The sequence below is a fragment of the Chlamydotis macqueenii genome, chromosome 1 (genome assembly GCF_036417535.1).
Source record: "Chlamydotis macqueenii isolate bChlMac1 chromosome 1, bChlMac1.mat, whole genome shotgun sequence".
Lineage (NCBI taxonomy): Eukaryota > Metazoa > Chordata > Aves > Otidiformes > Otididae > Chlamydotis > Chlamydotis macqueenii.
The window spans coordinates 70,507,808-70,534,252 of NC_141556.1; the positions used below are offsets into that span (position 1 = coordinate 70,507,808).

Consider the following 26,445-nt stretch of genomic DNA (forward strand, 5'->3'; position numbering starts at 1 on the left):
CAGTATTCAAATTGCCAGGAAACAGCAATACAAATTATTCATGAGTAAAAGTGCCTTTGTACATGACAGATCCCACCAATAAGCCAGAGAGGTTGTTTAGTCGATAATGTCATTTTAAGTCAACTGATTTTTGTAACTTGCTGTTTGTCATACTCTGTCATTTCCTCACTACAGTAAGTGGTTAGACTTGAAAGTATATTCTGACATCTTTCAGGTATCAAAGCTAGAATTAAACCCTGAGTATTTAATTAGCTTTCTTGAGGAGAGAAAACCTGTCTCTCTTGGCAAGCTGATTCCAAGAAGTGTCAGCAGAAGCTTCCCAGAAACACCCTGCCAACATACCTCCACCACCATCCTGACCTGGAGTGTCCTCATCTCTCCCAGAGCTGCCAGCTAGTATGCTGACGGCAACCATAATGGGCTTGCATCTGACTGGGACACCTTATGGACAGGCTAGTCATTTCTTTTATGCTGATCACAGTAAAAATGTAGTATACTAACTACTTTTGCTCACCATCAACTTGGAATATTCTCCAGATTCCATTAATGGTCTTGAAATTAAGTACTGCTTCACAGACATCACCTCAGCTAGCTTCCCTGTCATTATGGTCTTGACAATTTCTCCTTTAACATGCCAAGCATGCAAGAAAACCCGTAAGATTATTTCATTTTATCCAGGCATAAATCCAGCTTCACATTCTTATTGAAGACCTAGTTACACTCATTTAAGCTTAACCAATTTTAATACATGCTTGCACATCTATCTCCTAAATAACTTTTAAGAAAAAAAAAAAGATTAAAAAAAGGAAAAAAAAGAATTAAGTGTGCCTTCTTTTATTACAGGATAACAGCACTTAGTAATGACAGGCAAGAGAGTAGATATAAGCTGCATATAATCAAATCATTTAAAAGAAAGGAAACAAACTCTCTACTGGCTCCTCACACAGGAACGCTTAGACTCCAAATACAAGCACTAATTTTTATGCCAGTACAGTAACAAAACATTTATGAAGAAATCAATGAAAAATAGACAATTAGAAGCAACACAAGTACTCATTTGCAAGCTGATCACAGGATAAGAGCACTTGAAATTAAGACTCTTCTGCATATGATCTCAAAATTTAGAGCTAATTTAAAACCCAGTAAAACGGAGCTGAGAATCTGTGGTATTTGCAAGACTTGGCTTAACCCATGGCAGTGGTCTGATAGCAGTGGGAGGAAGTTTGTGGCAAAGTAAGACTGCAGAATGAGGCACTGAATCCAAAGGTGCTTAACAGGCTACATATGGGCACCCAGGCTTACTTTGCTGAATATTTTAAATATATCTACTCCTGGATAAAATATGACAGCAGCATGCAGTAATTCTGCAAAGCAGCTTAAGACAGGAAGTAACATACTTTGCACTTCAAACTGGGGAAGAATCTGTGCAGGCACAGAAGATTTGTTAACCACTACATAGCAGACTAATTGGGGCTTTTAGGGGTTAATGTTCAGCTCTTTCTGAATATTCTGTCACCTCTGCTGATTATAATTGATCAAAGTATTCATTTTAAATATCATGCAGTGTGCCTAGTCAACAGCACACGGTTTTTCAGCTCTGCCTCATCCTTGCAACCAGCCAGGTTCAGAGACAGGGCAGCATAACACATTGAATTGATAACCCATTGAGATGTCCTGTCCATTTGCCAAGCTACACACAACTTTGCTTACATTCTTCTACATCAAAATTTCAGCTCATTATGCCAAAGCTACAGAATTTGAGACATCTCAGCGTAATCTATTCTGAAGTGACCTCGAGCTGCCAGGATATTTTGGAAGACATACGTGCCTTCAAGTATATGTATCCTCAGAAGTCATGTAGGCAAAAATAACTGCATGTAACTGAAAGCTATAATTGGTATATGGCTCCTCATCTCACCTCTACGTGATACTGCGAAGTTTCAGATATGCTGCTGGCACTGTCTCGTGCATAATTCTTTCTTTGTTCTAGAGATGGGAGGAAAAGAAAGAATAATTATTCATTCAACTTTTTATCCTGCTGTTCTGAATACTTCTCAGAGATACTTAAGACTAGTTGTACATATGAAAACAGATGAGCTACTGTTAATTTCTGTATTTTGACAGAAAAATCCTTCACCTCCACATAGTCCAGCACAAGGATCATACTTAGGCAACAATGATAACAAAGAGCTGCCGGATGCAAACTAAAGCCAGTTATCTCATCACAGTGAGTCAGGATACCGGAGCGGAGCAGTGTTCTGGCTGAAAATGCTCCATTGGAAAGCCTGATTATTAAAATCACTGGCTTGTCATTTTGGTAGCAATATGATAACTAGCATCAGGTTTACTATATTTATTTGAATGCACTTAAAAGCAGAAGTATTTTCTGATATACATATAATTCTCATGTTAAATCTGCAAAACAACAGAGTCACACACAAAACAGACCTGACTCATCCTTTATTTCTTTCTAAAGTATTCCATTTGATGAATTACTAATGTAGAAATATGCATGGAAAGGAGTTTTAAAAATAAAGAGAGAGAGAGAGAAATACACACCCAATATATCTAAACAGAACTATTTTTCACCTAACAAAACACAATGCTGCAAAATCAGAAATATCATTTGCCTTTTACAATGGATTAATATTAAACCAGAAGAGGAAGGAAGGGAAAAAGCAAGATGAAGACATAACATGCACCCACACCACAAACTAATTAATTTAGATGAATATTGAAGAAAACTTTTCAACTTCAGTGGAAAAAAATTGAAAGTAACATTTGGAAGGTTTTTCTCTTTTTTCACTGTGACCACTTAAGAGTCTGATCTGAAACAGCAGGAGCTTTGTCTAAGGAAGAAAGTCACTAGAAGACATGGCCGAGAGAGGTCCAAGGAGCATCTGCAAGTAGGCAACTCTTTTCTCTCTGTTTCATTAAATAACTTGATTTCTGATCTCCAAGTAAAATAGGCAGTTTTATTTTGTTCAGAAGGAAAGTACCTGACATACATACAAAATACAGCAACTTCATCATACTTGCAGTACTTGGGGGTAAAATAAAAGTGTGTGATTCTGTTGAGAGGAAAGTTAAGTTATTTTTTGCAAAATAAAAAAAAAAGCTAACTACTACCGAGCACGTGATCTGTGACGTACAGAGATTTGCAGTGAGGACACCACAAAAGCCACACTGTAAGAGTCTCTTATGTGACCAGGGTTCCTTCATACAGGAATTTAAGGTGCTGACAAAGACGGTGGCGCCCTCATTTTCAGATGTCACTTGTAGAAGCATTTGACGACAAACACCGCTCAGGCAGCGGAGCCATCCTGCTCCTGTACAGCAGCTACTCAGCTTGCTTTAGCAAGAGAAGCATGCAGTGCAATCAGTCAAATTCAAGAACACCATGGATTATCAGAATTTTTAACTAGGTGTATGAATGTTTCAAAATAGGTGTCTTACCTTCATTATCCATTATTCTGAAATCCCAGAGCAGAGGATCTGCAGTGATTCCAAATGTAACTACCATTTCTGCTTTTGCAGCATGTTAATTAAAGGGGTTTTTTTTTGTTTTGTTTATTTTCTTTTTAACTTTAATAGATACACACACATGCACACCCCAACAAAACAGTCAGTAAAGCAGTACTATCTGATTTGCTACCTTTCTTTTTTGTTTGGATGATGATCTGAAGAAGTAAAGTCCATCTGTTCCTAACAAAACAAGGGAATTAAAAAGCAGTGTCTAGTTTAATCTTATATAATTATCTGCATCTCCAAGGGGATCAGTTAACAGTCTTCTGTTATGAACTGCAAATGGTAGTTAAATGCTGTCCAGTAAGAAAGAATATATGCTCAAAAAAACCCCAAAAGTCACTTGTTTCAATTAACAATGCATCAAATATTCAGTTTTGACTGTTATTAACTTATTTTAGATGAACAAAAATACTATTTTAAAATGATACAAGATTAAACAAGGATAAGAAATTTTACATCCACTGTAAGATTTATAAATCCTGTAAACAATAACTGTTGGAGTTGTTTCAAATAAAAAAAAAAAAGAAAACCTGGCATATGTAGAGGCTCCAATGGAATTAAAAAGCAGAAAGATTTGCAAGAGACTCCTTGCTCTGCTTCACAGAAATTTTGTCCTATATTAAGAGAGGATATCCAAAACCTTTTGTACCACTGATTAACACATCCTCTTCCACAGGGCAGCACAACACTCACAATAGACAAGACCGCAAGGTTTTCAACACACTCTGTCACAGTGAGAACAATAGTGTTTATATAAGAGATAGCCTCTTCTGAATGCTAATAAAATTTGTGGTTGCCTACTCTTGAGAGTCAAGGAGAGCCCCTCAAGTTCTTCACTCTTAATTACAACAGAATAGTAACAAGAACTTCAATAAAATTTCCAACTAGCAAAAGTCAATCTATGTTTGTATTAATATAGAAAAAGTATGGTCACCGCAACGACTGACAGTCCGTATTGAGTTCAACAACAATTCCTATTTACCTATTTGTTTCTTTAATGCAGGCAGAATGATTATTAGAACCTGCTAGAGAGTCAAGTTATCATTTAGAATAGAACAGAATATTTCAGTTGGAAGAGACCGACAGCCATCATCTAGTCCAATTGCCTGATCACTTCAGAGCTGATCAAACAAGTTATTAAGGGCCCTGTCCAAATGCCTCTTAAATACTGACAGGCTTGGGGCATTGACTACTATTTCTTGTTGTCCTATAGGCCTTTCTACTAAAAACCGCCATGTAATGTATGTCACTTATGCAGACTTGGACTCCCTTTTTTGGGAGTCCAAGAAAGTGATGCAATCTGAACTCTGCAGTGAAGTATGTAAACTAAAACAAGGGAGACTCCCAAGTCTTATTGCAGTTATAGATCAAACCAAAAAGAGAAGGTACCTCACAGGTTTTTAATTACCGCTCAGTGCTGCAACTTTTATGTGGTTTTGGACGAGCTAAAAAGTAGCCTACAGCAGCTGTGAATGTCATCAACACTGCTATAGAGGAGGTAGATACTGGGGGTAACTGCTCCATCCTGAAATTATTCACACTTCAAAATACATCTTCTAGTAAGTACCCTAGCATCCAGTAAAATTCTTCCACTGCTTCTGAAAGGGCTTTCCCTCAACCTTTCTTTTTCAACCCTTTTACAATTCAATAGTTAGGAAGCTACTAATCACCCAGGCTTCCTGAGAGATGATTTTCTTGGCTGTCCAGTATAAATTCACTGAATAAACAATGAATAAAGTCCCTTCATGATAATATGAACATAACACAAAGAAAAATCTTGTAAGAAAACTACTGGCATCTAGAATGTACCCCTTTTCCAATGTTTTTTTTGCCAGTAGCTCAAAATTAAATCTCAGCCTTTGCTTTCTCCTAGTGCCTGGCTCATGTCCCAGATTCCACCTACAAACTTCCTTAAGTTCTCACCTTACCCTCAGAAAGGAGGACACAAACCCTTTTGCACCTCCTTTTGCTGATGTGCTCCACTGCCTTGAACTTCTAGAAAAATTGATACAGGCCTGCAAACCTATTCTGCGTCCTTCTCTACCCACATGACACAAGAGTCTGCTGCCTTTTCCTACAATACTTCCACATTTCCACTTTCAAGTCAGATATATCTGAGCACATGACTCTGTCTTTTTCATCCATATACAGCTCCTTATTTTCCTTTATTTTCCCACAGAGTTGCCCATCATCATTCTGGAAATGTAGCTTCCATCTCCTCAGCTCTTTCACATATCAAAGTGGCTGATTATTATTCATCAATATTAATCTGACTGCTTTTACAGAAACCCTGAAAATACCTCTTGACTTATTACATGATCTTCAAATGCAAGTAACTGCTACTCTGCTATTGAAAATGAGCAACAGAATTCGCTGACTTACTGAACATAGTCTGGGATGGAGCTGATTTTTTTTTTCACAGCAGCCTGTATGGTGCTGTGTTTTGTATTTGTGACCAAAACAGTGTTGATAACGGAATGATGGTTCAACTATTGCTGAACAGCATCAAGGTCTTTTCTCTTTCTCTCTCTGTTGCCACAGTGAGTAGGCTAGGGGAGCACAAGAGATTAGGAGGGGACATAGCTTGGAGAGCTGATCCCAACAGACCAAATCTTGTATAATGCCATGCTCAGCAATAAAACTAGTGGGTAGTCTTTCCAAAGCAGCCCTTGCTCAGAGACTGTTTGGGCATTGGTCTACTTGTGAGAGGTGGTGAGTGATTGCCTTTGCGTTACTTGGGCCTTCTTCACATTTTTCCCTCCCTCTTCCTTCGTTCACTTATTAAGCTGTCTTTATCTTGATCCAATTCTCTCCTCTGTCCCACTGCAGGGAGATGACAGGGGGAATGAATATGCAACTGGGTAGGTCCTTAGTTGCTGGCTGGGGTCAACCCCCAACACTGAAAAAAAATTAACATTTTGTATGCTCCATTTCATTCTCCTAATACTCCCGATTAGTCTCAGCCTCTCACGGGTCCCTTCATGCATGAAGAGAGTTATTGAAGCTAAAGTGAAATTCTGCAATGGATACTTCCAGATAGGATGTATAAAGCTACTAAAGGATTAATAAACTCTCAAAACTACTGAGTTTTTTTCTATTTACTGTTCTAACTACAGCTCTTATATCCAACATGTAAAATACAGTTCAGCCTTAATACCGCAGTTAGCTCAAACACTGCTGATATGCTGCACACAATTTACCTAAAGTGTCTTCCCTCTGTTAAAGGAAAAAAAATAAAAATAAAAAAGGATCATGGCAGAGAACACTTAAGTTAAATTCTTAATCACAGTATATAGCAAATATAACCCAGAGGAATTTGAGAAAAATAAAATCTCTCACAAGGCAAGGGCAATAAACTTAAAAGTAGTACAGCATTTCACTCATAGGTCCTGACTGTAAGATGTACTAGCTACTAAACCTTTAAAAGGAACACAAACATTGATCCATGGAAACTAATACTCTTCTCGCTGTCTCATGTGGAGAGATGCTACTGCTGCTCATGTCTTTGTGAACTCAATGAATTCACCAGTCATCGGGAATGGACCATGCTTCTGGTTTCAAAAAGATGTTAAAAGGTACTGATTTCATACCAATTCTGGAAGCAGTCAAAACACCAGAAAACAAAAAATGACCTCTTGACCAAAGACTTTTAGCCAAGCCAAGAGTAAACTAGACAGCACATGACACAGACAAGCAGGACTTGAGATTGCCATCGCTCATTCCCTTCCTTGCCTTCCCTACACTAAGGACTCTGTGCTCTTCCCAGTCATTTCTGTTCGGAAAGGTACCTATTCCAGAGTTTCAGGCAGAAATACCAGTGTGGCCCAAGGTCCCTTGAGGTAGAGCTATGAACAGAATCTGACATAGCTAAAGTTAAAATCCTGTCTCACCCATTTTCCAAATGGAAGAAGGTGCAGCAACATGGCAAATTAGAAAGCTGTTAATGAACTCAACCATAGCCTAGCTCTGTGCCACTGCCCAGACCACCACAGAGAGAAATGTGTCACAGCAAGAGAAATCAAACTTTTTATCTAGGCAGGGAAAATTCTTACTAGAAGCAAAAGATCTCAGTCTGGGTCTTAAGAGATGACCTGAACAGAAGTGAAGAATCCTGATGCCTAGACTTCCACTGATGTCTTACAAATAATTGCATAGGCCAGATGTAATAATGAAAATTATCAATACAATGGTTATGATAGAGCAAAGAAGGACAATGGTGGATTCCACCCTCTCCTTCCATAGCCAAACTGGAAAGTATCTGTACAGTGTGCAAAGAGACAAAGCTCTGAAATCCCATCGCAATCCATGTGGAGATGGATTGAGTCTCCCTCAGAAGCTGTCCTAAGAATCTTGGAGTGATAGTATAAATTACTACCACACATCATTAAGCAGAAAAGCGCAATACTTCTTTTGCTACCATATATTTGTGGTTTGCATTGGACTTCTGATATCCCTTTAAGAATGCAGTGCAACAGCTGGAAAAACTCAACTTCAGGCAGAGAGCAAAGTTCAGGAGACGTGATCTACATATCCGGGAAGAAAGGTCAAACTTGAGTTCAAAATAAATCTCATTAACACAGGAGCAAACACTATCACTTCCAGTGCTTTGTGCCACAAGCTTCTCCCTGATAGCTACATGGAACTATCTATCAGAGAAAGCGTGTTGTTTAGGAGTCAATTTTCACTTTAATTCATTTGAGCACCAAATAATACAAGCATGTTACATGGATGGCTTCTTTTAATGGACTCGTTTACCTTGTCTATGATCTTCTTGTTATTTCCTTGAATTTATTACACTACAGTTCTTGCTCTGAATGAGGCATTTCAGCAATGCAAAAATACACATGCAATTTCACTGCTAGCACCTAATGACAGCCATGAGAGTATAAACACAATGGATGAAACACCTAGTCTTTCCTGATGCAGTGTGAAGACAATTTTAGAAACATCTTTCAATTCTGTGTCGTATAATAATCTAACAATTTGGAGCAAAGCACTAGCTCTCTACTCCTGGGGAATGGGGCTGCTCCACGCTGCGTCACTCGCTGGCAAACCCCCAGCACAGCCCTGGCCATTGGCCAACTGATGCTGCCACGTTCCCCCGCAAGCAGAGCTGCAGAAGACAGATGGAGAAGCCAATGCTAGAACAACAGATGACATTATGAGCCAAAACCCACTTTGGATAGAAAGATCAGGAAGTAAAAGATGAAATAAACCCCATAAGAATGTGCAGAGGGTATCTTTCCTCCCAGTTCAGCAAGAGATTTATCATGCAAATAGAAAACAGTTCATTTCAGGAAGGAAATGAGTGGAAACAAAGGGATTATTTGACACAGGAAAAAAAAAAGCAGTTGCAAGGAAGTTTTTGCTATCAGATAACCACATCAGAGATAGTGAGGGTTCCGGTCTAGTTTTTAACTGAACTGTCTCTTACACCAATAAAACTCCAACCTCCTTTCCCACTGGCACTGTGGTCAACCTTCTGCCTGATGACCAGCAATGAACCAGCTCAGCACTGGGACTCAAGAAGTAAACTTAATGTCATGACATATATGTGTGTGTGTGTGTTTACACACACACACATATATGCACATTATTGTTATTATTAATAATAATTTTTTAGTCTTTACTGTGCCTGGAAGAAATTGAATTCAAGATTTTCACTTGTTGATACCCATGGATAAGTGCTTTAGTCCAAATGACATTTAAAAGTCTTACAAGAAAAGGAAGTTTGTGACAAAGTTTGCTGCTAACATTACATTGTCACAATTTATCAAAACAAAAGCACATGGTCCATTTTACTTTTACAGTAAAATTATATATAATTTTTCCAATATATTATATGTGAACCTATTAAATACATGAGCTTTATCTATTTATAGAAATAAATATGTATATTTAATACACATGTACATAATACAAAATATAAAAAGAAAGCTAGGACACCTCCAACATGCTTTATAGGCTTTCAGTCTCACGGATCTCAAATGAAATACTTAAGCTAGCTATTAATTATAAATAAAATATTTTATAGTAAGCCTTTTAAACACATTTTAACAATTCCAGTATCACTTAAGTGCTTCCCACCCACCTTGGGACAGCATGCACAAAAATCTCTAACATCACAAAGGAAGAAGAGACACAAGTGGGATGCAACAGAATGGTAACGGTTGCTAAAATAATAATAAAAATATATATATATAATTGCCCTGAACTCAAGAAAGATTTTAGTTGTTTTTCTTGTTTTTTTCCAGTTCATGCATTTGGTGATACTGACAGTCTAGTTTTTTATGCATACAAAACAAAGCAGAAACAGTAAAATGTGCAAACTCCTCTCTAAAAGCTGTGCCAATATATCTTTACTCAGAGCTCCAGGATAATTGAGTCTTCTACTTCATTCAGTTCCTGGCAACTGCAACTACAGTTTTGTGATATATCTACCAGCAGTGGAATGAATGAAGATCAACAATTCATTTTACAGGAGCCATCATGTAGCAGTTACATGGTAAGCATTTTCAATTAGTACCTGAATTCAATTAAGTAGGCTGTTTATCATTACATACCTCAAATTTACTCACTTGTCCCCATCTTCTACTGACATTTGACTATCCTGTGACATGTTTGATATAAAAAAGCTCAGAGAGATATTATTTTTAAAGTCCACAGAGATTAAAGGACATGGTTAAGACGCTTACTGATACTGCCACACTGTTCAAACCACGTACTCTTGAAAAATTATTATGATGGTCTAAAACGTAGAAGAAAAGCGCAACACTCTCATAAGGTGTCAGAAAAAAATAATCTGCTAAGAGCATTTTGTAATGTCTCTTGCTGGTTTCTATTACCACCTACTATTTCTGTCAACACATGCTATCAGTTTGTCGAGCAAACCCATACAGGATGCCGAAATCACTGTTTAAAACGGTCACTTCAGAATTTTCCTCAGTTGCAGTTCCTGCCTTTAATTCTACATTAAGTGACTGACTTTTCTAGCACATCACTAAAAAAGATAAATTTAAACTTAGAATGAAATCACATGCAACATTATTTTTAAATGACAAATGGTTTCTACTTTTGTCTTAGCTGATTGTTCTAGAAGCAGACGTTCACAGTGCTTTCAGCCACCAAACCACAGCTTTTTCACACCACTTCTATTTTCACAGGACACAAAGCTAGGAGACCTCCTATCTCCTTCTTAGGCTGTCAGCCTGTCCTGGTTTTGGCAGGGATGGAGTTAATTTTTACTCTCAGTAGCTGGTATGTTTTGGATTTTGTGTGTGAAGAATGTTCATAAACACCCTGATGATACCAGTTGTTGTGAATGAGACCAAGGACACCGTCCTGCTTTCCAAGTCTCGCTAATTTGCAGATGCAGGAAGCTGGGAGAAAGACAGACAGCATAATTGATCCAAACTGGCCAAAGAGAGTATTCCATGCCATAAACGTCATGCTCAGTATATAAGTGGGGGCAGGCGAGGGTGGGTATCTGCATTCCTGACATCCATCCTTCCTGCTTGTTTTTGCTGGCATCGTTCCCCCTACCCTGCTGGCTCCCTTTTGCTCCTTTGCTTGCTGTTCAGTTTTGTTTCCGTGATCGCTGCTCGGGACGGGCTGTATCGGTCACTGGGACATCGGGTGGTGAGAAAACACATATTGTTCACTTTGCATATTTTTAATATCCTTATATTCTGTTATTATTGTAGTTTTCCCTTTTCTTTTAGTAAATTGTCTTCATCTCAACCCACGAGTTCTCCTTCCTTCCCAATTCTCTCCCCCTTCCCCCTGGGGAGGGGGAGAGTGAGCGAGAAACTGTGTGGTGATTTGGGCTATACCATCACACAGCCTCATGATTTAAAGCAGTTTGAAAGCCGACAAGGCTCCCATCCATCACCTCATCCAAAACAGGAGGGAAGAAAGATCAGTTACTAAGGATGTTGTGGTTACTAGCCACTGCTCTTTGAGCTTCCCAGTTCATTAACCTGCAGAGAAGGTGGTAGATGCAACAAGGGAGAGCAGGCTGAGGTGCAAGGGGTCCTGCACAGGACTCAGTTCTCACCACAAATGTCATCATTCCAGACTGATCAGTACTGACTTTCAAAACTGCATTCAACAGCAGGCACGAACTTACATAGCAGAACATCTCTCAGCTTCATTGCCACTTGTATTTCCATTACCAGCACAGCTATCAGCAGGATGTATTCACAGTAGAGGTGGACAACCAGGAAATGGTGCAATTTGGCTGGCAAGGAACATGACTACATTCTGCCTTCACAACGATCTGGCCGTGGGCTAGAGAGCAGCATATACAGCCAAGACAAAAACTAGCATCTGTAGTTGGTACATGTAACAACGTTTAGGCATTTATAAGTAACATCACCTTTGACAGTCACAAAGCCTGTTGAAAATAGCAGGCCAAACAGGGCTCCAAATCCACTACATCAAATCTAACCTCCATGAAATCCATGTGTCAAACAAGAATAATGTTGTAAATTCCTTTTCTGCTACCAGGGGATAAAGCTGGGCAGGCAGGGGGAGGCACAGGTTATCAATCAAACATGTAGCACAGCTAGACCCCTGAATGACTTCTCCCTGGTACATACCTTAGCTATAGGATCACTTAGCTTTGTGATAACTGCTTTATACATTGTGGTCTTAACAAATACCAAGTGGGAGTTCTCTGCTTAGTAAAGTGTAAAAACATTTTCTAGCTAGCCTAGTTAGTTTTAGTAGGAATAAAATCACTTATTTAATTTTGTTGACATACACATCCGCGTGTATGTACATACACTTTCAGATTTATATGCATAAAATATTTCCACCATGATATCACAATCAGTATTTAAATAACAATTTTAACATAAAAGTTGAGAAAATTGAAGCCACCTTACCATAAAGAGCTTTTGCACTTGTTCTTGAATTCTGCTCCCTCTCCGCCTGAGCAAACGTTGGGGAACCATAGCCACTGGAAGAAAACATTTTTGGTTAACTTATGTATAGATTAATCGGCCACACAGAAACAGGCTTTGAAAAAAAAAAAAAAAAAACAAAAAAAAAAACACCTCCCCTCACGTAGGACTCCACATACCTACGACATTACTAACAGAGGTAATGATACTGGATATTTGTTCCACACCATGAATATAACGAAGCGGGTTTCATTTTGGCTGAAAGACCTTCTGAGTTCTTTTTTGTTGCAGTAATACAATATTACACACAATGGGGGTGTGCTATACACATAGATACTACCATAATGTATGTAATCAAAATCACATAATAATAATAATAACAACAACAACAACAACGACTATGCCAAAGACTTGGTAGGATTTTCATTTTTTTCCTGCATACACAAGTGTTAATTCTTTTTAACAATTTTAACTGCTTTTCGTAAAAGACTTAAAAGGACCATTATTGCCTACAACAAATGAAAAGGCAATCCAGCTTCCTTCTATGTAACAACAAGAATGAGTCATATACAAACTCACTTTAAAGGGAAAATAATATGAGAAGCAGATGACAGCACACATGCCTTGCTCCATACAGGAATACATGTTCTTTGGCATCGGATCAGGTCAATTCTCATTAGTGCTGCGAATGAGCCTAGTAACATGCTTCTGATACAGGGAGCATCCTCTTATCTCAGGCAAAGTAATGCTTTTGGATAATAGTTGCTCAGTTCTAGTCACTGGGAAACAGTATTTTCTCACAGATGGAAAGGGCAGCCTCATCTTTTATGCATAAAAATGCATTCACTCAGAGCTAACCTTAAACATCTCAGGCACATGAAGACCTCTCCAAGTAGTGTAGAAAGTATGTTATGGCTACAGCAATTTATTTTTCTGTTCAAGATTATTCTGCTCAGTAATATAGCTTTACCCTTACACTAATACACTAATCAGTCAGATGATATTTGTAAATTTGGTTACATGGTTTGGAAACTGCACATTCCTTTACAGCAACTGCCTTAGTATTTTTCCAATGGAATCTAATAATTATAGCTCTATCTGAAACAAAAGCATAAAGAAGAAAATACTACATTTTTTTTTGTCCATTAAGGGAAAATCAAAGGCATAACCTTACTTCATTTGAGGAAAATAACTTCCATATCCACCGGGAGGGGTGTTTGGTATATGTCCATTCATTCTTATCGTCACTTACTGAGAGAAATTATCTGAGAAAAGAAACAACAGCATATGAACTGAAGAATCTTAAAAAGATGAAGGTTTAATACAAAAGTTATACAAACCTAATGAGAAAATTATGGTTGAAATGGAAAAGGAATTGCATCAACAAGCTCAATTGTTATTATTTGCATTGCAGTGATGCCTTAAAGACCCATTATGGAACTTCCTCCAGTTGCAATTTGATAGTTATGGCTTCAAATAACTTACAATTTAGAGAATAAAGCCATTATTATTGATACAATGGTCTTTAGGAATAGCTTCAAAAACAGAAGGCTGACTAAACAAAGAATATCTACTGCAGAAGTGAACAAGATGTTCCAAATTGCAACTTTAATAGTCAAGCATGCTTGATTTTAACCCTCAATTCATTTCTTTCAAATGAAACTTCTGAAATGACCTTTTGATACATATTCTATGAAACTTATCAGCTGAATTGTTAGAACAATGCATTATCAAAAAAAAACCCACAATTGTTAGCACAAAGGGAAACTTGGCTAGCTATTTTGGGACTTTTAAAAAAGCCTTTTTTAAAACAGCATTTAAAATCTTGAATGTTTGGCATGCCAAATGAAACTTCTCATGTAACAGCAATACTGAAAAAGCTATGATGAAACAGTTAAAAGAATGCCTTCTCCCTTTAATAACACGTCCACTGAAGTTAAAATTGACTCTGGAAAATTACTTTCATAAGTCTGTAAACAATTAACAAATCTCTATTCAAATTTACCATGAGTAAATATTCTTTCATTTCTACATGTATGAATAATATAGATTCAAATAATTTTCTGCATCTTAGATTCATTAAATAGAAAAATCTTTTAACTCCACAGAACAGTCAAAAATATGTCAGATAAAATTTGTACCTAACAAAAGCTCCAGCTCTGTGCTGAGAACAGAGTAATTTTTATACCTTTCCAAGCAACATCCAACATCTCGTATCTGAGATGCAGTTAGCAAAGCTAACTAGAACCGTGCCAAATGTATCATGTGCCAAATGTAATCATGTGCAAGTGTGGTACTGCCGTTAGCGAGCACATACTAATTTGGCTTAGAATCCTTTTTTTTTTTTTTTCATTTTTCTTTTAAATCTTTGATGGCTCCTTGCAAAAAGTCTTTACTGACATACTCACATTTTACTTCCATTTCTCCTGCACATCCCCATGAATGTATCATGTATCCAACTTGGTAGCCTGTTTGGCTGCTCTAAGCAGCTTCTTATAGAGTGCAGTACTTAGCAGCTGTCTCCAATAAATTACTACCCCTAGTGAGTGCTGCTCAATTCATTAGCAATTACAACCTTTGGGAAGCATCCTGAAATTGTCCCATGACTTGAAAGGATAAAAATATTCGTTTTCTCAGCAGGATTTGCCAGGTCACTGTGCTCTCCTTGTTCCATTTCAGCGACTCCATGGACCAGAGCTACTGAGAGTGCTCTTCTCCAGCACATGCTGCCATTAAGCTCTTCAACACCTCCTATCGGCTATTAATTGCTATTGTCTGCACCCATTGCTCAATTTTGCTACCCTGCTTAACAGTTTACCCTGCGATTAGCTTCCTAAGAGTGACCAGATCAAAAAAAAAAATTACACAAATTATGTCAATTGCTTTTCAGTATCCCCAACTCCCTCTATTTTCCATACACAGATTATTTAAGACAATACGTATTTAATCATTCTAGTTGTCATACCTTTTTATCATTTGTGACTTTTTCACAGCCCTATTTATAACAAAATGCACAACTATCTCCTTTAAAATGAGATCTGGAAAAGAACTTGGTTTTAGACTCTCAAAATTATTTCACTCCAAATACTGGGTTTGTTATATGTACTCCACTTGATTTTATAAAAGTGGTTAAACAGATATTTTAAGTAGAAAGAATGTAATATATTAGAACGTAAAGCTCCAGTCTTTGAAGTTAGCATAACACCTAATTTTAAAGCAGCAATGAAGCTGAACAGCAGATTTTCATACTAGGGGAAGAAAACACATCTCATGACTAAATATTTGCCTACTGTAAGGCATAACATCACTTAGACTAAATATAAAAAGCTTTAAAATTGCATTTTTAATCAAGTGATAGTAAAAAATATGAAGTCAGAATTGTTGTCGGTCTGTCAAAGAAAAAGCAAGCAGCTTGTTCTGCCAAGTAAGCACAAAAGTTTTAGTGAGTTTTAGCTGGTACACAAACAAAACACCACTTGCTGTTTGGTAGCTGAGTAAAGCCAACAATATTTCCTGTCCCTCATGCAATTTTCCACTGTTAAAATAATCAAAAGCTTTTGAAATGCCAAAACAACTACTTTGACATGACAATTTCAAGAGGCTATTCAATGCTTCTGTTGCTTGGTTTAAGAAAGCTCCCAGATATGAATACAAACAAACACTTCACAGTCATTACTTATAATTAGTCCAAGTATTTATAACATCAAAAAGCTACTCATAATTCCCCAAAAGTATCAGGCAATTTAATTACTTTCAACCTAAATGTTTCAAAAAAACCCCACATTTTAGGAAAACACCTTAAATTTTTTATTAAGTGCATGATGGAGGGAAGAGAAAAAAACATAAAAGGATAACAGAATGTTCAGTGCTTCGCTTATTACTCACTTGTACAGCTTTCTCTGCTATATTTCTCATTTCAAACGTTCCTTCACCTCTTACAGTCAGTCCCGTAGCAAAAGTCAACCAGTGCACACTGCAAAGTCATTGTCATCCAGGAGCCTATTAATAAACTCCACTTCCTTTTTAATCCTCCCTGTCAGCCCAGTAGTTCACAGCAACATACCCTGGCGTCCTAGACTTTAAGATAAACATCCTTCAAAATTAACTATATGATCCCTCTTTAAGTAGGCCTGAAGTACCAACAGTTTACTTGTGACCATGCCCAAGAATGGTCATGTCTTTCTCAGGACCTCGTGAAGACATCATGCCTACTCTGAATAAGAAATATTTAAAACTAGGAAAACTAAGTAAGAAATTAAGAAGAAAAGAATAACAAGAAATGATAAAATAAGAAATAATGAGATAAATATTAAGATATTTATCTTTAAATATATTAAAACAACAGTAAGAATAGGAAATTCCTAAAACCAAATAAATACTAAATTCTCTTCCCACAGAGACAGAATAAAAGGAAATCTACCTAAAATTTCACTGCTGCCATCAAATTTATTTTTGAAGGGAATCTAGCATATTGATAGTAATCAGCAATATAAATGACAAGGTTCCAGCCTTTATAACTGGCAAATAATTTCTGAGCCAGATAGACTGTGGTTTTTTAGTAGTTAACAGTTACAGGTAGTCTAATTCCAAACACGGGCAGTATTATACCAGTATACAACACGATTACATTGGTCACACTATTAATTTTTTAAAATGCCCAAATGCTAAAATACTCTTCGCCTTCCCCACCTTCTTATGGCCGCCTTATGAAAGCAATACAACCTGTGTGCAACAACAAGCTGGCACATTGACAACTCACATGCCTTGCCATTTAATTTCCTAGTAGGAGTTTGAAGGTAAGAATATCCCCAAATTTATTTTTAAAAAATCCCCTTTCTAGAAGGACAGAGATATCTCACTAAAGAAAATGTGATATTGCAGGGACTGATACTCTTTTCCAGTTATCCTGAATCAATCGGTCCCACTCAGTGACAGGTCACAATATCAGATGGAAAAAAAGAAGAATAGCTTAATGCCACAGGTATTTTTAAAATTATGCCGGGTGGGGGGGGGGGGGGGCGGTGTTAAGGAGAAGAGGATGTAGGAGAAGGAAAAGGAAAGCCAAGAATGGCTGGAACAATAATTATCTACCGATTAAGAAAATATTATTAGTAACAAGTCATTGTTATCACATTCCCCAAAAAACACGAAGAATTCTTCCCCAGTCAGATAGCAGGCACAGGCTGTAACTCCAGCCCAAACAAAAACAAGTGGACTATTACAAGGTAGCACTTATCTGTAGCAGATCTGACAGTGTAGCAATGTCAGAAAAGGACAGGCTTTCTCCACCCTTTCCCTTTTAAAAATATTATGGAACAACAAAAACAACAAAAAAAATCAGATGTATCCATGCTACACTGTAGGTCAATATGCATTCAGTAAGAATGCCTCTTAGTGCTATTTCACAGCATTCAGTACTGCTGCTCTACAGAACGTAGAAAAACTATTTATCTTGCTGTGTGACTTTTCATTTGTTTCTTTCCAAACCTCACCCCGTTCACCGTCACACACTTTCCTTTCTCATCCTAATTTTTTGACTAGTTATTACTTTTAAACTCTTTGTTTTTCCACACTGAGGTAATTTCTTTAGTTATTCTTCATGTTCTTGTATTTTGGTGTCTTCTCCTCCTGTCTACCTCGTTGTTCCGACTCAACACTCTCCTATTTGTATCTTCACTCCAGCCAAAGATTTTACAAATGGGAAACTCCTGACAGAACTAGGTCCCACAGAGTCAGACAAAATGTTGTTGCTGCCCTCTGCTTTGGGACCTGCTTCAGGCAATAACCAAGAGCAAACACAAGTTCCGCTGGCTTTTCAACATCTCTCCCTGAGATGAACACCAAGATGGACATGCATGCATGCATAAGTATTACTTTGGAAATGTTCACTAGGGATTTCCATCCTCCGTACACTGATATCAGAATTTCACTGAGACAAACTGCCACCAGTTGAGCTGGCAGCAGCTTTGTACTGTCATGTTTTCCATTTTCTATTAAGGGGATTGGAGCATCCAAAGGCTGGTCAAAAAGACAACAGCAAAAATCACACAGAAAATTGAAAGCTAGAGCCTACCAGTGATGCAGTTTTAAGACAAAACATTTGGACTTCATTCACCACCCCTCCGGCTGTTGTCCGCTTTGCCTCTTTCAAGCCACTCTTTACTAATGACGGGGGGCGGGGGGGCTGAGGCTTTCTGAGAAAGGAATAGTTACTCCAGTACACACTCCTGTGCCCAAGCAACAGGACTTCAACCATACATGTTAATACAATAGCCACAATAAAATAATTTTGAAAATGCTGTTACTTCTCTGGATTCACAGCAGTTGTTTAGCATGGCCATCAGCCCCACCTACACTGCATCTTAGTTTATACAACTCTGCATCCTCAGTGGCAGCTTGTGTTTAGATTTTAGTGCATCTCCAAAACAACCCTTCTGCTGGATGTGACATTTGCTAACTGGAGTTTCTGCTAAAGAAACGTAGGGGTGAGGAGGAAAGCACCAGATGTGTCCCCCTTTCCCCTCTGAATTTCACTACGTATAGAAAGCTGAACTTAGACCCAGAATATTATTTACCAGTTTGTCTAAGGGGGTAGCGGGGTAGGAACATTTCAAAAAACTAATGACTGTGACAGAAAAATGAACACGGCTCTGGCCGGGCGAGGGACAACAGCGCACAACGGGGGACACAGCACCAACCTCCACAGAGCACTGCAGCAGATGAGCTCAATCAATGCTGCTCTTCCAGTTACAAGAGGTGTCTTGTTTTTCATTGACACTTTCTGAAATCTAATATTTTTCCTCAGTCTTTCAGTAGGAGTATGCTAAATTCATCAGCAGCACTCCTTTCAGCAGGAGGAAGAAAATTTGTTAACTTAATTATCAAAAGTAGGAGATTCACTATGTTAATACAAGACGAACCTACAGAGCAAGAATTGTTAGCTAAAAGAGAAGTTTTCTGTTGGGAAAACTAATAAGATAAAAAGTGCCCTTTAAATCATCTTCTTTTTTTTTTTTTTTTTCTTTTTTTTTTTTTTTCCTGCTGTAATATCTTCCAGTAATTCACTGTTAAGGAAATATTCTAACAATACAATTAAGATACATATCTTTTAGTTTGAGAAAGGGGAGAAATATGAAGACCAACAGGAACAACCAAATTAATCAACTTCAGATAGAACTTGTTTGTAGATTCAGCTCTTTTTATTGCCACGCTAATAAAGAACCTGCTTGAAAACAGGTTCTTATTCTGGCATGGCAACCTATTTCCATTCATTTCACTCAGGTCTGGGCCATGACTTATAATTAGCTGTATTGAAAGAAAATAAAACAGCTTTACAGATACAAAAGCTTCAAAGACTTAAAAGCCCTATTGTAACAAAGGAATGTTAATAAATACGCCAGCACTAAAGCCACCACTCACTGCTATTTTTAATTAGAGAATTAACCACCTCATCTAAAGTAAGATGAGTATTAAATACCAAGATGAGGATAATTATGCAGACCTTGTAGAAAGCATCTCTACAGCTGGAAGACTAGTATCTCGTATAAAAGAAAAAAAAAGAAAGGAAAAAAAAAAAAAGTCAAAAAAAACCCAAACAAAAACCTCTCCAAAAATACAGAAGAACCGTCTAGAGGAAGGCAGCTATAGCATATGAAGGAATTTGTAGAAGGAGGTAGAAAAAGGAGGGATTATAATGTACAATAAAGATCAGTGTCTCTAGTAAGCCTACCTCAAATATTTAAGGAGGATCACAGAAGAAACTCTTCCAATGGAAGAGATTATGGATTTAAAGAGCCACCAGCATACTGCTCCAAAGCTTACTTTGCTACAGCAAAGAGGAAAAGCGGACAACAGCCAGAGGGGTGGTGAAAGAAGTCCAAATGTTTTGTCTTGAAACTGCATCACTGGTAGGCTCTAGCTTTCAATTTTCTGTGTGATTTCTGCTGTTGTCTTTTTGACCAGCCTTTGGATGCTCCAATCCCCTTAATAGAAAATGGAAAACATGACAGGACAAAGCTGCTGTCTACTACTTGTCTACAGCACCCAGGAGTCCTCCGCACCTGTGTGGACTTGAAGAAACAGACACTGGGAAAACGTTTCCCACAGGACAACCCCCAGCACCACCGCTAATTTTTCCCTTCCAGTATTCAAGGAACAGTTATTAGGCAGTTCCAAGAGAGAAAGCTAAGAACTAAAACTCTATTTGAGTTTACTGTTTATTGAAATTCAGAGCAGTGGTTCTCAATTCACACTTGACTTTGAATGCCACTGCTTTTATTTCAGCCCTGAGCAAGGGCCCAGGTGCCTGGAGAGCATCTATTCCAACCCCACACACAGTAGTGAGCTAGCAAAGGACACAATTTTTACTCATAAACTCTAATTCCAACATGGCTACAACAGTGCTCTCAATATCTCCCCCTGAAGAGAGATGTAGATGACTTTGTTCTGGTTTGGGTTTTTGGTGGTTTTGGTTTTTTTTTTTTTTTTCTTAAATCTGATTTAGAACCACTGACTAGTGAAAACAACTGACCTAGCACAGATACCAAAATTTTATTTCTCTTCTTCATATCCTCCAATTTTTTCATTATTTCTTTTTATTCCTTGTTATGTCATACTTCAAACTAGATCATTAGATTTCAAAACAGGGCACTCCAGATACTGATTTGCAAGTCAGCTTGTAGTGTATAGCCATCAATTTGACTTTAGATATGAGAACATATAAATTATATTAATTCTAGTGTGCACATTCAGGTGGGCCAGCAGAAAATTCAAGCAAGAAGTAGTGTGCAAAAGGTACTTTCCAGATGCCATATGAGCACAATTCCCATCACCCTGAAGACATCACGTGACAAAATGATAGTGACATTTGGACATACTTTTCCCTTTCACGTTGAAAACAGGTTGTGAGTGTAGCTGAGGAAGTATTTCTGAACATTTTCTTGCACTGAAGTGCTTGTGAAAACATTAAGAAATTGTACAACTTACTGTAGTGGTACTGTAAGTATATAAAAATCAACAAGATAATGTCTTTAGTCTTGTCTGTTGTTGTCTTAGATAAAGTTTTCCTCTCATTCTCGCCAAAAAATGAGTGAACTCCCAAAACAGCTAAAATACTGCTTGCTACTGCAAGGTGACCAAATGAAACTGGCTTAACCAGCTATCCACATCTACTTTCAAGCTTAACAGCCATGTCATAACACATTGTCATTATTAAAACTGGCGTGGTAGAGTCCATAAGAAAAGCTGAACTGAAACTATATAATGACATACTCCAACTAGACCATTAACATTAACATGGAAGAGGAGGAGCAAAAAGGACAGAAACACTCATCAATGCCTTCCTCATTTAGTTTAATAGAACTGTGGCAAGATCTAATTCTTGTCTTCACAAATTTACTTTCTACAGCAACTTTACCAAAAACTGAATGAGCTTTCACCCTGTAGGCCTCATAGCCAGCCACCAATGCTACAGTTATCGTGGTCTCAGGCACGGCAATAGATGACTTCCATTGCAAGGCTTCCTTATTGCTCTCTACTTAAATGTTCACTCTAGCCCTATTTGGGGGGGGGGGGGGGGCTGGGAAGCCCAACAGAAAATCCCACACAGTCGATATCACAAACTATTCTTATTTATTCTTAACATGGCAGCACATGAATAAATCAGGACAAATGTCCATTTCCATTAAAATCCATCAGCTAGATACTTAGAAGAACCAATTTCTAGGTTAGTAGTAGGTTGCAGTCTTGAATTAAACAAGATTTTAAAAGTTGAGTAGGAGCAATATCCACTGGTTTCCTGATTATCTTAAACACCCAAGCACCATACTATTGTGGACCGCTCTTTGATGGTAACCTTTGATGATATAGACTTATTATCGTTTCTGAAGTCTTGATCTCTTCCACCAATAAAATGCTGTGAATGCCAACTCACACAAATCTGAGAAGCCTCAAACTTTACTACAGGAAAGGTCCATACTCTGCACCTTACTGTAAATTTGTATTTTCTACAAGGTGAAAAAAAAAATTTAAAAAAGCAGTTTCCATGCAGTTCAGTAAGAACAGAGAAAGCTATGTTTAATGAGAGTGAACAAATATGTAAGATTTAAAAGTTATGGATCAGACCACAGCAAATTAGCACTGCTGAGCTGTAAGGTAAGCTGACAGTGGAGCACAATAGCAAAACTAAAAATTCTATTTTAAAACTTAATAAGTGACCAGATGCTATTCTAATAATGCTGATTAACTCTTCAAACTTCCCTGTTAGGAAAGGCCTCTTTTTTTCACCCAGATCAGATAATGTGCAAACAAGGCAGCAGATGAAGCTTCACAAGGCTGATATGCAAAAGCTTGTGACTTTAGGTAACACGATTTAAAACAAATACCACCATCACAAGTTTTTGAGATTAAACAAGATTTTAATGCTAGAAAAGTTAGCAGAGTGTTCATATGCTCAGAAGTAATTAAAAGTATTACCCTAATACATTTCAATGTACTTGCAACATCATGTATACATGAAAGTGTTAAATTAACACATGATACTTGGAAAGTATTTGAATTCATTCCAAATATAACCAGCATGTCTCCTAAAACAGACCAAGTTTTCACTTGTTACACACACACACAAAACACATAAGCAGTAGAATTTATCCTCAAATCTATGCAGTTAGGAAGATGTAATGTATAGCAGCAGCATTGCCAATGCCTGTGAGTTAAACTTCCTCACCTGACCCCGCAGCAGGGCACATTCACCATTTAACTGAAGCCGGTTTATAGACATTAACAACTGAAAATTGTATATTATCTTTAAAACTTAGCCTGTGTTACAGGAATCCTGTTTCTTTCAAACTCAGGGGCCTAAGAAAATTACTTTGTTTTTAATCTACAGGGCAAAACGCTGCTCCTGAAAGCTGATATCCAGTCACTATTGAGTGACTACAATTGATCGCTACTTCTTGTATTTTTCATTAATAGTAGGAGACATCGTGAGAAAGGGCCTAGATACACAGTGTCCATACAGCAAGGAAACAACAAAAACAGAAACAGAGGGACTCTGAAAATAAGGCAGAGAAAAGGCAAAAGATGACAAAATTAATTTTTAAAGAGAATTGGGGAATAAGTTGCATTAGAAGCTATTTTAAGACCTAGCACCAGCAGCCACTGACTTTTAGAAACCCTCTTCAGTTTTCCCATCTATGAAAGAAAGAACCCATACCACCATCACTCAAGAGTGCTAGGTGAACTGATTGAGATATTCACTTTAATACTGTCAAAAATGAAACGATTTTGTTGTCAGTGAAAAATATGCACTGTAAAAAAGGTTCGTTTTTCAAGGGAACATTACTTTTTCTTTTTTCCTCTTCTAGTTGAAATACTCCCTTGACACCAATCAGGTAATCCAAAATCACTTGCCGCCCCACGGCAGAGCTCAGTAACATAGAGATGTGAGAAGCGCCGTGTGACTTGCTCACTTGTACAGAACTGAAGTCAAACAGCCAGTCCCTCTATATCATACAGCATTTCCCTGATGCTTTTCCTTCTGAAACAGGAATCTGAAACAACAGACTTCAAGGACAACTTCCCCTCACCTAGGGTTAAAAACAGGCATATGACTGCACAGTAAGACACATGACCTTGAACACAGCCTAGGCAGTTCTCAGCAATTTCAGACACGCAATAACTCACCTGCGTCCAAATATCAGGTGAAGATGTTTGTTTGGGTCACCAAAAATCTTGAACATTAATTTTGTTTCTATTAATGTGCACATAACCAAAAGAGACTATATTGCAATTCAGCAAGTAAACAAAAGCCACTATCTTAAATATCTAAGCATAACTGGTCCACTCCACGGCTACAATTGTTCAGGATGAAGTGGTTCAAGCGTGAAAGAACTTACTGAACTGAGGTCACAGTTGAATGAAGTCATACCCCACTGTGGTATTAACAGCGTACTTCCGTAACTCAGCATTTGTACCGTGGAAGAAAAATAGACTGAACAATAACAGAATCCACAATTTGTGGGAAGAAAATGAATTTAAACTTTTGTAATTGCATAATTCTGACTTTCTGGTTTCAATTACTTATGTCTCTCTTATGTACAGATACAATTATATCCTCCACCAGTCTGGGCCAAGGCCTTCCTCTACAGGCATTACAAAAATGAAAACATATATTCAACAAATTTTTCAGTTTTTTTTTTTTTTTTAATTACCTGATCAAATGCACAAATGCCATTTTTTTTCTAAATCAACTAACAAATTCACAGTTCCAAAAGCAGTCTTTGATGTGAAAGCCCAGGCTTGGCAAGTTACAGGCTTGACTTTTAGAAGCAAATGTATGTACTTTTTTTTTCAATTTCAATGTCCTTATAATCACATACTAGCTTTCCAGCAAACATCCAGTGATTAAAGATGACAAAATTAGAAACCTTATAAAAGACAAATTATAATCAGTGCAAGATGTTTTTGGCTTAAATTTCCTCTAATTGTGGAATTTGAATTTTCATGTATCACAAGAAAATTTTGACCAGGAATTTGTCATTGCCAAATTTAACAAGCTATCACTAGAAAGGGATTTTGAAATACTGCAACCAGGTATTTTATTGCAAGTTGCTCATTCACTGAATTGAAAACATTTTGCTGAGGCATTTCTAACATCATTTTTTTTTAAACTGGTGTCAGAGAGGTTCCCAATGGAAACTTCAGTCTGGGATGGGAGCCCAACATACCTTGCTCCCAGGAAACCTCAGAGGAACTCGATTTTTCTGAAAGTTCCCACAGGTTTGGAAGGAAGCTAATGTTCAAAAATCTTCCAGAATATGGAATTACTGTTCTCCACTCAGTTCTTCTATCAGAAATAAGCATGCGTGAAATAAGTATGAACGGGAAGATGGAGGGGAGAAAGGCAAGGAGCTAAAACGCTGTACGTGGTAATGCCTTCTGATCTTTTCCTGCTTGGAAGGGTGATGGCTGAGGTTGGGGAAATCTGAGCGCACCATTCATTTCCATGCACTTCAAGAACTGCTCTAGAGCTGATTCTAGTGATCTTAACATGACATAAGAAATACTCATCTAAAATCTTTTTTCAATGATATGGTTAACCTCCTAGAGAGCTAAGATAGAAGTAAGTAATATCTTTACCTTTCAAGATGGGTCACTGCCTTATGGGGATCCTGCACAAACAATAGTCATTGGAGATACTACAGGTTGGTTTGAGTTTTCTTTGTAGTCTTTTTTTTTTTATTTCCTCAGAGAATCATATCTGGACCCCTCTGTATTTCTTTGGTACTTCTAATACATGATACTGAACAGAACTGTCAGACTTCACAGGCTTCTCAACTTCCAATAGCAATGGTACTACCACAAAGGCAGTTACACCTTGAATTGGACTAAGAAGGATTATCTATGGAGCTAGTCCTTAAAGCAATGAATGTTATCTTAAGAACTATTCTCCACAAGGCCCTTATCCTCCTGGTTACAGCTATGTGGCTAGAAAACAAATGTAGAGCCCTGCAAGAGATGCTAGAGAGGAGGTATCTACAGAAAATTTTTGAAGGATGAAGGGCTATATAAATAGAGCTCTGAGTTGCCTATACTGCTGTACATTTTCTGTTTGATGAAATTGAGAAGGATATTTTTTCTTTTTCCAGAAGGTACACTAGATAAACTTTAAACTTGTACCGAGTTTCAAAGGAAAAATATTTGTCCTACACAAAGCCTCCATTCAGAGTCCCTGTTTTTACTACAGTAAGAAAAATAGCTGTGCCCTGGATAATTTGTTCATGTATGCCAATAAAAGCACATTGGATTAGAGCCAGCATTTCTAGCAAACACCCATACTTCTGAAATCCTATGAAAAGTAGAACTTTTTTTCTCTACATCTTATCCTTTTTCTATTTGCCATTCCCAGTACTTATTGCTTATTTTCATTACATATGTCTTTATATTACTGTAAGAAGCAATTAAAAGAGGAAAATAAGACTAAAGAATACAAGCAAAGCTTTTAAAGAAGCTC

The 26,445-nt window shown here is 37.6% G+C and overlaps 1 protein-coding gene across 5 annotated transcripts in view; it reads right to left on the reverse strand.

The window, feature by feature from the left end:
* Positions 1-26,445, reverse strand: part of EPS8 (EGFR pathway substrate 8, signaling adaptor) — a 141,252-nt gene that overhangs the window by 41,752 nt on the left and 73,055 nt on the right. For all 5 annotated transcript variants that reach the window (XM_086756055.1, XM_086756061.1, XM_086756074.1 and 2 more), the window contains 3 exons: positions 13,609-13,699; positions 12,417-12,490; positions 1,919-1,986 (listed from right to left, as the gene is read on the reverse strand). In XM_086756055.1, coding sequence (XP_086612181.1) covers positions 1,919-1,986; positions 12,417-12,490; positions 13,609-13,670 — 204 coding nt within the window. In that variant the 5' untranslated portion in view covers positions 13,671-13,699. The remainder of the gene's footprint in view (positions 1-1,918; positions 1,987-12,416; positions 12,491-13,608; positions 13,700-26,445) is intronic.